At 33.8% G+C, this 13,531-nt stretch overlaps 1 protein-coding gene across 1 annotated transcript; it reads right to left on the bottom strand.

The window, feature by feature from the left end:
* Nucleotides 1-3,392: 3,392 nt before the first annotated feature.
* On the bottom strand, nucleotides 3,393-9,381 carry LOC114722578 (pentatricopeptide repeat-containing protein At3g59040-like). The gene is made up of 7 exons (XM_028908650.1): nucleotides 9,171-9,381; nucleotides 8,564-8,864; nucleotides 7,992-8,282; nucleotides 7,137-7,385; nucleotides 5,662-5,786; nucleotides 4,626-4,724; nucleotides 3,393-4,099 (listed from the first exon to the last, which is right to left on the bottom strand). Exons 1-7 carry the CDS (start codon nucleotides 9,230-9,232, stop codon nucleotides 3,538-3,540), a joined length of 1,689 nt encoding a protein of 562 aa, XP_028764483.1. The 5' UTR covers nucleotides 9,233-9,381; the 3' UTR covers nucleotides 3,393-3,537.
* Nucleotides 9,382-13,531: the final 4,150 nt, after the last annotated feature.

The raw sequence follows: 13,531 nt of genomic DNA, 5'->3' as shown, positions 1-13,531 counted from the left end.
AAGAAACAATAAAATATAATTTGGTGGCGGAATATGCGATGGTATCGATCCACGATGTGTAAGGAAATATACTAATAAATACACATTTAAGAATAAATGTCCGCATATTATCAGAATATTTAAGTAGTTAACTAATCCCAAATAGGTTGAGAATTAATTAATCTTATGAGTTCCTTTTAACTCATAATTACATGACGAAGTTGGTCTGAAGACGCAACAAATAATCCATCGCATTATGAGTTCGGCAATCAAATCATCGGGCACGCTCACCCAAAAAAGACAGTTCAATTTCTTAGAATGTCTCAGCGCTTGGAATGACGTATTTGCAACCAGGTAAAGCATATATTAAGGGCTAGTTGACTAATTTAAGAAGATTAAGGAAATAAGTTAAGTTAGTTATTTGTAATAAATAGGTGTTGTCTTTTCTAAAATATTCTTACTAATCAAGTGTATTGGCTCGAGCTATCATTGTCAGAAGGACTACCTTAGAAGAAAATGTATAAATATGAGAGATAAAGTAGATTGAGATCTTATATTTAGGATCAAAATAAAAGTCAAACAAATATTATATTAAGGACCGGAGGTAGTAATTTAGAGTTAATTTCTTGGTCTAAACTTTCGTCACCATAAATGAAAAAAAGGCAACTAATGAATAGATAAAAACTTGTCATTACTAAGGTTAAAATCGTACTACCTCCGGTCCTTATTATAAGACCCCGTTTGACTTTTTGTTTGATCCTAATTATAAGACCCCAATCCATTTTGTCTCTCATATTTATGTATTTTTTTTCAAGATAATCCTTCTATTAATGATAGTTCTAGCCAATATACTTAATTAGTAAGGATATTTTAGGAATGACAATACTTATTTATTACAAATAACTAACTTAACTTACTTCCTTAATCTCCTCAAATAAGTCAACTGGATCTTATAATTAGGACCGGAGGTAGTATTAACTAAGGTTAAAATAGTGTTACTTAGCTATCAACAAACAGTCTGGCAGCATAAGGTCCCGCTAGATCCCCAAAGTATTACTTAGCTAGGTAATTTCAGTACTCATCATCAAAATCTGGATCATATGTATTTTGTATAATGTAAAATCAATTCTCTGCTATTAATTCAAATTATCACTTGTAATTCAGAATAAACTTTTTGCCTGGTACCGCTCCAATTTTAATTTTAAGCACAAAAGAGAGTAGCACTTAAGATGGTCTTACTAGAATATAACAAATGGATGAGCACATTTCAGGTTGAAAAGGAAAATCAAAACACAAATACCTTAAATCATGGGGCCAAAAATTTTGACACAATCATGGATTACAACTGAGAAAAAAACCTTATGCAATACTACCTCAATACTTAATATAAGAATTAGTTGAAAAATTTAAATAGATTAAGAAAGTTTGTTAAGTTAGTTTTAACATTTGATGAAATATTTAACATGTGCAACTACTACAAAGACTATCTTTAAAAAATGAATAAATATGAGAGACAAAGTAGATTGAAGTCTTATATTTAGGATCAAATTTAAAATCAAACTACTTTTCATATCAAGGGATGGAGATAGTATTTTAAAAATAAAATCAACCGGTTGTACCGGGAACAGGTCACTGGTCTAATTGGTATGTGCCCGCAAACTAAGTGAGGATCAGTCAAATACCTATTGGACTGATTCTGATTTGGACCCAAAAAAAGACAAAATAAAAAGGGAAAAACAATTTTTAAAAATGTTTTGGGCCCAGATTTGTAATTAGTTGATGTGCAGCTCAGCCTCATTTGATTGGCGACATTCCTTGTATTCGGAGGGGACTCCCCACCCCCTCATTTCGCGGGCGATGGCGGGCTTCACTGGGAGGGCGGGAGTGACTGAGTGAGCTGTAATCCAACCCAATCCGATTATTAGCCCTTAAATTAATATCTCATTCCATTTAATAATTGGTGGAAAAATAGAGGGGAAAAAAAGATGAGAGAGAAAATTTTAATACTCTTCTGATCCTTAATATATGACCTAATTGTTGAGTTAATTTTAATCCTAAATATAAAATCTATTTTTTATATTTATCAAGTTTTCCTACATTATTCCTATGGATATTCCCTTAATTATAATCAAATAGAAGAGGGAGAAAGGATATTAAAGAAGATGACTATGATATTTTAGAAAAAACCTGTCATATTTCTTATAATTAACTAACTTACCTAATTTCTTGAATCTAATCAAATTAGTTAAATAGGTCTTATATTAAGGACCAGAGGAGTATATTCAATTTAAAAAATAAAAAAGGATTATAAAATTTTATTAAAGAAAATGTGTAAAATGAAAGATTTAGAAAAATTAATTAAAAATTAACTCTATTTTCTCACTTTTTTAAAGCTAGTCCATTAAAAGTTTACCTCCCCTCCTCCATTTGTCTCATACTAAACAGGTTAAAGTGTTTGGATTTGCTATTTAGAAGTTATTTTATAGAGTTTGAAACAAGTGGCGAGAAAAATTTTGTTTCAATTTACATAAATACACTTTTTAAGTACTTCCAAACTCCCCCTAAATTCATCTGAGAGAATCCAAACTTCCCCCTTCACAGTTTGAATTTTGAAATCACCATCAGTAGTGATTCCCAATCGTTCTTTTCTTTTCTCCAATTTCCAATTTGTCTCCTATACCCAGCAGCTAACTGAATTCCACTTAAGAGTATTTGCCTCGTGTTAGCAATAGGAAACCAAAGTGTAAAGAGTGAGTTGAAAATAAGCGTACCTATAAGGAATAAAGCATTAATTTTTCCTTGGAAGTTCAAAATATGAGGTTAGATGTTTTTTTTTTTTTGCCCCCATCCTTTGTAATACATGAATACCTACGCATAAATTCCCATCAAATAGATACCAAACTAAAAAATTTTTTCGATACACAAACTAAAATATTCGATTAGATTTGAAATTCTAATAAATTACATTATCTAAGATAGTTCAAAATCATTTCTTATGATTTTTTTTTGGTTCATTCAAATGGGATTTGAATTAGAGTAGTGGAATTTAAAATAAACATGTGAGAATTCAAAATTAATTAATTATTCTATTTGAACCCCCAATTGACATACTATTTGATAATGATGCTTCCATTTTAATTCAATATATTCAAATTCCAATTAAAATATTATTTAAATTCAAAATTAATTGTTAATTTCTTCATTTGAGTTTCCAATTAAAATCTCATTTAATAATTATGCTCTCCATTTAATTTAATATATCCAAATCCCAATCAAAAAGTTATTCAAATATAATTAATTGAATATACTCAGATCTCATAATGTTATATCCGACCCGTTTTGAAATGAATTGGCTTTATAAGTTTTCAAAAATATGGTTAATAGTTGATAGTTGATAATTGATAGTTAATTAGATAGAGTCCCAATTATGCCTTCAATAACAATTGCTTATCCATTTTATCTAAACTAATGGCTTCCAATTGCTTCTATATATGATTTAACATGAGATCAGTTCACAAATACAAAGGGGAAAAATTAAGATGTGTTGATCATCAACAATCATCTGGATTGTTCCTCATAAGCCATGGCTAGTTGGGTATCAAAATATACATAATTACCTTCTTCCTCTTCCTCATCGTCTTCATTATCATCACCATCATCTTCATCATCACTATCAACAACTGGAACGAAGCCATTAACTGTGTTTAAACTGCTATGTCCTACAAGCTCATTAGCTTCATGCATTTCTTCTTCTGTTTTTGCCAGAGATAGTAGAATATTTTTTGCTTTTTGATCAGGATGAATTCCATTAGATTCCATTTCCTTAAACCAGAGAACAGCACTACCGAAGTCCCCATTTCTTCCATACGCATCCATGATTGTAGTTAAGATAGTTTCATTGGCCTTGATACCGCATCCAAGCATTTCCTCGTATTTCTCCACTACCTTGCCAAGATCATTCATCTTAGCATACCCTTTAATTAGGGCTCCATAAGTGACAACATTAGGCTTAAAACCATCATGTTTTAATCTCCTGAAAAACTTCTCAGCTCCCTCCATATCCGATGCATTCACATAAGCCGACAACATAGTAGTGTATGAGCAAAGATCAGGTGAATATCTGCATTGGAAAGGAGAAAAAAACATACAATGATGGCATAAGAGAAGCATGATCTATGTCATTCTCAACACAAACAGAATGGAATCTAATGGCCATGCATTTTTCTTGTTCAGTGTAACAATTGGAAAAACATCATACTACTTGCACCAGGAACCAGAGCATATGGCTCTGGAAAAACAACAGGCCATTTGCACCAGAAAAATATGCTGGCACCAGGTGACAGCATATAAGAGGATGTTATTTGTCAATGACTATCAGCCTGTCATTATGATCAAAGCAGAAATTAATTTTGACCAGACATCTCCCAAGAAAAAATTTCTCAAATACGACGGACGCCTTTGAGCATGAAACTCACATTAGCTTTCCTTCTCTACTGACAAAAATTACTAGGAAAGATAACTTTAGAGGATTTATGCTTTTAATTAAACAAAACTATCTTTCTATCTCACTTGTTTAAAATATAGAAACACGAATTTATAATATAAAAAAAGGCATTAAAGATTTCAACATTAGAGACACAATTTACCTATCCCTTCTCATGCTCTTGAACACAGTCCGAGCTTGCTCTACCATTCCCGATATTGAAAATGCATCAAGCAAAATATTATAAGCCTTTTGGGTTGGTCTGTGAAAAAGGATAGGATATTTAACGTTAAAATTGTTTTACTGAGCTGGAGAGTTTAGCAACTAAACCAGAAAATAACAGGAGAATTTTGTCGTCATAACATATATGCAGAAATCAACTGAAAAGTTGGTCACAATCTCTACACAAAAAAGAAAAAGTTTGTCACTAAAGGTATATTAACTGCATAGGCATGCAAGATATCATCGTAGTTGGTGTAATATGGTAGAAATGAGAAAACAAGACGTTAACCCATCCATTGCACAGAATTTGAGATGAGCTACACTACTTATAGCCCATGAACATTGCAAAATACCGACTTGATATTTTGCATTGATTGATTCCTGGTGATAAGGGTAGATCAATTTGAATACTTTATTCATATTGGCTTAAAAATGTTTTGAATACGTCACTCATAATGGCACCATGCAAACTGTGCTGCATTCATAGGTAATTGCTTTGTAAAATGCCTAACAAAGATTAAGAATTTGGTTACATGATTATTAGAATAATAACACATGAGACTCAAATCCTTATTACAAGGACGATACTATTATTAGAACAGTCAACAAGACTATCTTTATCATTGACTCTTTGACTTATCCCCTCCGAGAGAGAAGATTACAAATATTCTAATTATGTAATTTAAATGTTCAAATCAAATAGAAAGAACTAACAAATGATAGAACGTAACATGTGCACCAATAAGCTGCTTAGAAGGTTAGCTTCAAATTTAAGGGACAATTGATTTTATATCATCACTGTGAGATTAAATTTTATATAAAAACCTAAAAATTAAAATTCAACTGATTAACTTTTAGTAAGATTCCGTATTGTTTACACTTGAGATTTGAGACGTCAAATGTATATGCTAGTATATGCTTAATGTGCAGCTTCCGGAACATTGAGGTCTTGCAATAAAATATTTTGGCTTGCATACCTGACACCAGCATCAAGCATTTCCTCAAAGACAGCTAGTGCTTCGTCCTCCCTTCTAGCCTTCCCGTAGGCATTGATAAGTAAGGCATAGCTCACAACATCAGGCTGGAGACCAGCTCTTTGCATCTAAAATTAGGCATTCACTTCAAAATCTGATGAATTAATTATAAACAAGATATTAAATGCAGAACACAAGGAAAAACATCGTAATTGAAATCCAGTCCTTCAAAAACACCTCAAAGGTTTGTTTTTAAATGACATAAAGTGGGCAGTCATCAACATGTAGGAATCAGACAAGCCTCCTGTGTGTATCCATGATTCCAAAGCGATACCAAAATAGCTAACAATGAAGCCTTCAGTTAAAGAGTTACAGGCTATCAAGAAGCTGACGGAAACTTTACTGTTAAATTATTTTCAGCTGTGAAATAGGAAGCTTAAAGGACAAAATTCTGATTAAACCAACAACTTCAGTGGGAGATTGACAAAGTTTAACCAAGGCCTCACAGCTTAGCTGCCTACCACTCTGAAACAGAAAGATGAAGAACAGGAAACAAAATGAAACCTCACACACAGGTCTCACCCCCTCCCTAGCATTCAAAAGGCCAGCGCTCTCAATATTTCTATCAAGTCGTCGTTTACCCTTGTGATTGGCATGAAAGTATTATCTTCTTGAGCATAGTACCAATTTCCCTCTCGGTTACTTATATGATTCCTTTTTTTTTTTCTTTTCCCCAATAATGGGTTACGTATATGATTCTCCTTTGGGCATGTCTGATTATATTGAATTATCATATAATTCTTTTCTAAATGAGCAATTTAAATTTTTAGGTTCAATGGGAACTTTAATAAAAGTTTGATGCAAGTGCACAGATCCCAATTATATTCTTTTAGGAGTATATGCACGTCTATATATTGGATTAGCATCTTTTTTTTTTTTTTTTTTTGGGGGGGGGTGTTAAAAGAAAGAACTAATTAAAATATACAACATTTCCCTATTCTGATTTTTATCATATATTAGCAGACATGCAACACTATCATCTTATATAATGTTACACTAAACACAAGTTACACGGCGTAGTACGAACAATTCAGAAAGCCTTATACAGTCAAACTTTATTCTGTATGATATACCAAATGGGTCCTAGTGCTCTGGTACCACATTGAATGATCACAAGGCAAAAGCAGAGGGAAACATTCTTCTCTTTAATGAATGTTCTAATGCATTACAAATGTGGAGAGGCTTTTACTTATGGCATGAGGCAAAGACAAATATGCAACTTGAGCTAAGAGAATATAGGATAGTGTCCTTAGGAGCTAGTATATTTATAAAAGAACCAAAAATAGAGTTTAATACTTCCAGAATAGGCTTCCGCTTAACTTTTAAGTTTTTCTGTTGAAATAACCCCAAACAAAATAAAAGAATCCTAGACCTATCACTAACAATTGAAAGGTAAATCTGATCAATACTGAATTTACCTGGTCATATATTTTTGAAACTTCTTTGTAATTTGTTTCAAATGACATCAAGCTGTTATAAGTAATTGTAGATCGTTCAATTCCTTGCTCAGCCATCAAAGCAAATGTCCTACGAGCTTTTTCATGATTTCCAGCCTTTTTATGCATGTAAATCATCATATGAAACATTTTCTGATCAGGTTTCAAAGGTGGGTTTCCATTGTTCAAAAGGCTATCAAATACTTCTTCAGCTTCCCTATACTTGTTTCCCTGGAAGTGCACCAATAATACACATTAAAACTAAAAGTCAAACAAATATTTTATTTCTCAACACTCAATTCTAATACAGTAACTTCAGAAAAACTAGGCTAAATCCAGATCTAATGCAGTTAATTATTGCAAATCTAAAGTTCAGCAAAGAAATTTAACGTGTTGGAAATCAAGCAGTGGCATAAACAATCATAAATGTACAACTACATTTTTGGAGGAAGAGATACTTGACATGCCTATGCATAACCTCAGAGTGAAAAACAGAACAATATGTGGATCTTGAATACATTAATAAATAAGAGGAGATGCAAGAAAATTTCAATACAAGATTATAATTTGTTTCAACCCAAGGTTGTTGTCAAACAGTACCAATGGTGGCAGTTCAAGTCTAATTTGCATTCAAGTGAGAAGGCATGTACCATGTAGGACTTATAATTCCACTCTCGCAAAATATGCCAAAACATTCCTTGAAAAAGAACGAGGTCATATTCCATATCCGTTATCAAGGGAAAAGGTAAAAGTTATAAAAGCAAGCAATCTTGACACTTTGCTTCCACTTAAATTTATTACAGGGGGAATACAACAATACATAATACGCATATTTACCTCAACAAATGTTTTGAGTATTATCTGATAAGACAAAGCAGAAGGTTCAGGGCCTGAATGCTGCATCCGACGAAATATTGCTTCAGCATTATTGTACCGGCCCCCTCTGCCATATGCTTCCATAAGAGCAGTTTGAGATATCACATTTGGCACAAAACCCTTTTTATTCATCAAACACAAGATTCTCTCAGCACCATTGAAGTCCCCTAGCTTTCCATAAGCCGTTATAAGCATTAGGAAATCCATCTCTCCGAAGTCCCACCAAGTTTGAGTTAGGAGCCATTCAAGAATCTAAAGCAAATAGAAACATGCATGTACCAGCCAATCAGAATGCACTGCAAATATTGATAAAAAATGGTAATAAAGCCAGAATATAATCACATTAAGTTCAGCAATCAGAACTAAATTACATAACAAGTTACTACTTGCGCTCCACCGCAAAACCATAATGCTTCTGCATTCAGATGACAGAAAGCAGAATAGTACCATATCACAAATAAAGACGTAATCAAATTCTTAACCGGAACGTAATTGCTTCCTTAAATTCAAGTGACAAAATGTCCCTTGCTTACCTCGCAGACATGGTTCCATCTCTTCAGCTGCTTATATCTAATTAAAGTACCAACGACAAGGTCCCTAGGAATATTCTGGCTTTTTGTCCTTTCACTTCTCAGCACTGAAACAGCAGAACCAGTCTCATCAATTTCTTTCATCAATCTCCACCAGTTCTTCTTATCTGCTTCCTCAGCCGCATCCTTGAAAAATTCCATTTTCTTTCTTTTCTGCAAGAACTTTCTTGGTGCTAACATACCCATAGAGACTACTAGCGTTCTCCCACTTATTTTAACTCGGGCAATTCCATTGTCTGATTTACTGCAAAATATATATACAGTGCAACGGTTAGCGTATAATATAATAGAACCCAAAAGGTATTCTTATGAAGATATGCATGAGATAGAGAACAATTTAATTACAACATACAACAAACAAAGATATGAATTCTTATGAACTCAAAAGGTGTTTATGCGAAACCCGTTGATAAACCAACACAAACATTATTGTGGAACTTTCCTAGTCAGACAGAGGAAAAAAATCGAAAATTTCAACAAAACAAGTGAAGGGGGGGAGAAGTTTATGTGTAAGAGAATGAAGAATTGAAGGCACGGACTAGAATTTCACCTTTTGTTGTTAGGTAGTAAAGGAAGTTTCCCCCAGTGCGACTTGGAAACCACGCTACACATACTAAGCGTTGGCTTAAAAAAGGATACTACACGTTCTCCTTTCCGCCTGAGCAATACCAAGAAGATATGAAACTGAGCTAGCTGAACAGCTGAGCTATCTCATTCTAATTTTGCAGGTAGTATGCTTTTTAAATCCGAGCGAGATTTTTCTTGAGCGGGTCCAAGTAAGAAACTCTATCCTGGAGCTATGAAACCGGCCGCCGACTCGTATCACAATTTGTGCCCCCTAACTCTACGAACGGGTCCTGCAAATCTCGCCATAGAAACGGCACCGTTTAGGAGCCGTGAGGCTGATAATGATAATATGCCAGTATGTTTAACTTCCTTTTTTTTTTTTGCGCCTGAACAGTATGTTTAAGTGTTTAACGCTTCATCATAGTCCCTGAAATATAATCCGACGCCCACAGCCAACAGTTACGAGCCAAAATCAACGAAGAAAAATCATATGAAGATGGATTTTCCCCTTTTTTCCTCCAGGATATCAGGGTAGGAAAAAAGGGGAAATTTTCAACTTAGAACCGTAGATGGGAATTAATTTCAAACAGTCTCCAAAAAATTCTGAAATTTTAGTTAAAGATTCTGAAATTTCACTAAAGGACCAGAGGGCAAACTGAAATTAATTATTGAAACCATTTTATTGAAATACCCGGCGAAATTGTTGCCTGAAATTTGAAATTGCAGCGATTACACAAACCATTGAAAAATCAAGTGCTAAAAAGGGATTTCTAGCGGTTACGTGAACCGCTACACAGTATGGTCAAAACACCAAAAAAACTCTTAGCAGTTAGAATAACCACTAGAAAAAACAAGTACCAAAAGTGGAAATTTCTATCGGTTACGAACCGTTAGAAATATCTGAAAAATTTAAAGCGGTTAATTAACCGCTAGAAAATTCTGAGCGAAATTTTATTTTGCCGGGAAACAAAAATTTTCATTTTGGCGTCATAATTTTCTAGTGGTTATTAATTGCTAGAAAATTCGGAGGAAATCAAATTTTGCTGGGAATCGAAATTTTGTAATTGGCGCCAAAATATTTCTAGCGGTTAACCACTAGAAATGTGGTGGATATTTGAATTTTACGAAATTTGTCCCTCTTTTATTCATTTTCTAGCGGTTTGAAAACCGTTAGAAAGTTTATGTCAGGCAAAAAAATAAATTAAGTTGTTTGATTATTAAAAAAATATAATATTATAAATTTAAAAACCATTAAATAGATTATATTAGAGAATTTTTGTTAATATGTATAATTACTAATATATTACATGTTATACATTTGAATTTTGTAATGAATAATAAGTAATTAAGTTATGATTGTGTCAAATGAAGTGAATTAAATTTAATAAGATAGATGAATTAAAGATGAGATAGTTTATAATATTGAATCTAAACTGTTATGTTGAGCAGTGCTTGAATCAGTTGACGAAGGTATGACAAATGTGAAGAAGAAAAATTTGAAAGAAAAAGAGAAATAAATATGTTAGTAAATTATAAATAAAAACAAATAAAAGATATTAATACTTATAAAATAATAATCATTTTGCCATATAATGAAGAGAAAAAAACCACCACATCAGAGAATAAGAAAAAAAGAGAGAATTATAAAGAAGAATGGGAGAGGAAGAAAAAGAGATGGGATGAATGAATGAAGAGGTGATGTTTGTAACAGTTTTTTTTGCAGTGTTTTATTCATTTTGTAGCGACTTTACATTTTCTAGCGTATTATAAAACCGCTAGTATTTGTAGCGCTTTCACAATTTGTAGCGGTTATGTAACCGCTACAAATTGTAATTTTTTACTTTTTAAAAAACTGAACTAATTTTAATTTATACATATTTATTTATGAAAGGCAAATTTTTTGAATGATAAAAGTTTTTGAAACTGCTATTCTTGATCTTCATCCTGCTTGAAAAGAGATATTTAAAAAAATTATGTTAGAATTATAATATATTTAGAAAAAATTAGTAATTAGTAGTTAATTATTTAAATAATTTTAAAAAAAGACATATACCTAATAATTGCCAAATTATCGTCTCCTTGAAGAAAGAAGTTTTCAAAATTCGAGGGTTGGAAGGGTTCGTTGTCGTAAATAATGTCACCATCACCCATATCATAAAGATATCGTGGCTTGAGGTGAACGACCATATTCTAGTCTTTATTTTTCTCGTCCTCGATATAGTAAACTTGGTGTGACTCGGAAGCAAGAATATATGACTCATCATCTTTAGATTCCCACATATGAATAAGTCTTTAGAAATTAACAGAGGTAATGCCCAAGTGGTCAGTAGCGAGTCCTCGTGAAGTTGTCGTATTTGCCCAGGAGTACTTGAACAGAGTTACGGTGAAAAGCTGGTAACTCAACTCAATGATGTCAATTAGCTTTCCATAGTAAGTGACGCCTCCAAAGTGCATATCGCTGTCACTACTGCTAGCATAACATCTCGTTCCGAATGTCACGCAAACTCCAGAGTTTTGTGTGAGCAATCCCTGATCACGTCCAACCGTACAGAACTTGAAGCCATTGACATTATATGCGGTAACCCTTCGTGCATGGCATAACAAACCAAGGGAAAGAGTTTTGAATTCATCTGTGTATAGGCCATTGTCATTACGTATTCGACTTGTAAACCAATCAGAAAACTCTTTGTGGACTCTTTTATCAATGTCAGCGGAATGCGCACGCTCTTGTAGCTGCCGCCTAAGGTAACTTATAAACTCACTACAGTGAAGTGTAATTTGCTAGAAGAGCCAGTGAGAAACAAATATAAAGTGTAAAAGTTAGTGAGCTTATATAATACTTACTGCATGAAGGGTTCAACTTGGCTGTAATTTATCAAAACATGTCTGTATGCCTGGAGTTTCTCTGTGGGAGTGAGTCTGAAGAATTCATATCCTCCAACTGGTTTCCTGATAGGAGGAAATAAAGTTGATGTGGAAGGACCAGGAGGAGAATCATCTATGCAATGCGGGCAGTTAAAGGATGTCTCCATGTCATCAAAGTTCCTTGAACAGAAAGTTAGGACCTCATCTCCTGAATAACCTTCTGCTATTGACCCCTCAAGTCACGTCTTATTCCTAACATATGATTTTAATTTTCCTAAGTACCTGCAGGTTAATATTCCATTAATAATCGCGAGAAAATGAAATAACAATGTGAAATTTAAAGAGGCTACTGAGGATAAAAGATAATCAATTGTACCTCTCTGTAGGGTACATCCATCGATAGTGAATTGGGCCAGCAACCTTTGTTTCTTGAACAAGGTGAACAGTCAAGTGAACGATAACAGTGAAGAAGGATGGAGGAAATATCATCTCCAAGTGACAAAGTGTAAGAATTATTTTATTTTGCAGCCGATCAAGCTCTTCCGCTATCAAGACCTTCGCACACAACTTCTTGAAAAATGAATACAATTCTACTAAAACCACTAATAAATCAAAAGGAAGTGTATTTTTCAAGGCCAATAGAAGTAACTGTTGCATAAGAATATGGGAGTCATGACTTTTTAACCCAGTAACTTTTTGAGCCTGTAGATCGATACACCTTAAGATGTTGCTAGAATATCCATCTAGTACTTTTATGTTCTTTAGCGTCAAAAGGAAGATATCCTTATTCTGCTTTGTCAAGGTGAATTTAACTGGTTGAAACTTGTCGTTTTCATCAGGCCAAACCTCTTCACGAATTCTCCAGGCCCGTAAATCTTTTCTGGCTGCGAGGTGGTCTTTGGACTTTCCAGCTTCATTGAGCAACATATATAGTACATTATCACACATATTTTTTTTCAATGTGCATAACATCCAAACTGTGTCGTAGCAAATTAGATTCCCAATAAGGAAGAGTGAAAAATATGCTTCTCTTACGCCATTGCATAAGTTACGCATCAGATGTTCCACGAGATCGTCGTCCCAGTCATTTGGGATCCACATTCTTACCAAACTTAACATTAACATATTCTAACTGCCACAAAATATCCACACCAGACAAAATAACAGGAGGATATCTCTTCTCCTGTTTCTCATCAAAGCGAATCCGTTGCAATCTAAATCTGTGCTTGGAATCAAGGAACCGTCGATGTCCTATGAAGCACACTTGCGACTGTGTGGAAGGCGACATGGCACAGAATCAAAATTGCACTTAGGACAGGCCAACCCAGTATGCAATTTCCAGCCAGACAAAGTTTCCAAACCAGGAAAATCACTTATTGTCCACATCAAGGCTGCACGGAGATTGAATAGTCGCTTGTCATATGAGTCATATGCCTCAACACCATTCGTCCACAGGTCGATTAATTCGTGTATCAACGA

This window comes from Neltuma alba, unplaced genomic scaffold (assembly GCF_004799145.2).
Source record: "Neltuma alba isolate B1F8T4 unplaced genomic scaffold, ASM479914v2 tig00002358_pilon, whole genome shotgun sequence".
Taxonomy (NCBI): Eukaryota; Viridiplantae; Streptophyta; class Magnoliopsida; order Fabales; family Fabaceae; genus Neltuma; species Neltuma alba.
The sequence above is the reverse complement of the archived record's forward strand: the minus strand, read 5'-3'. Positions and strand labels throughout refer to the sequence as shown.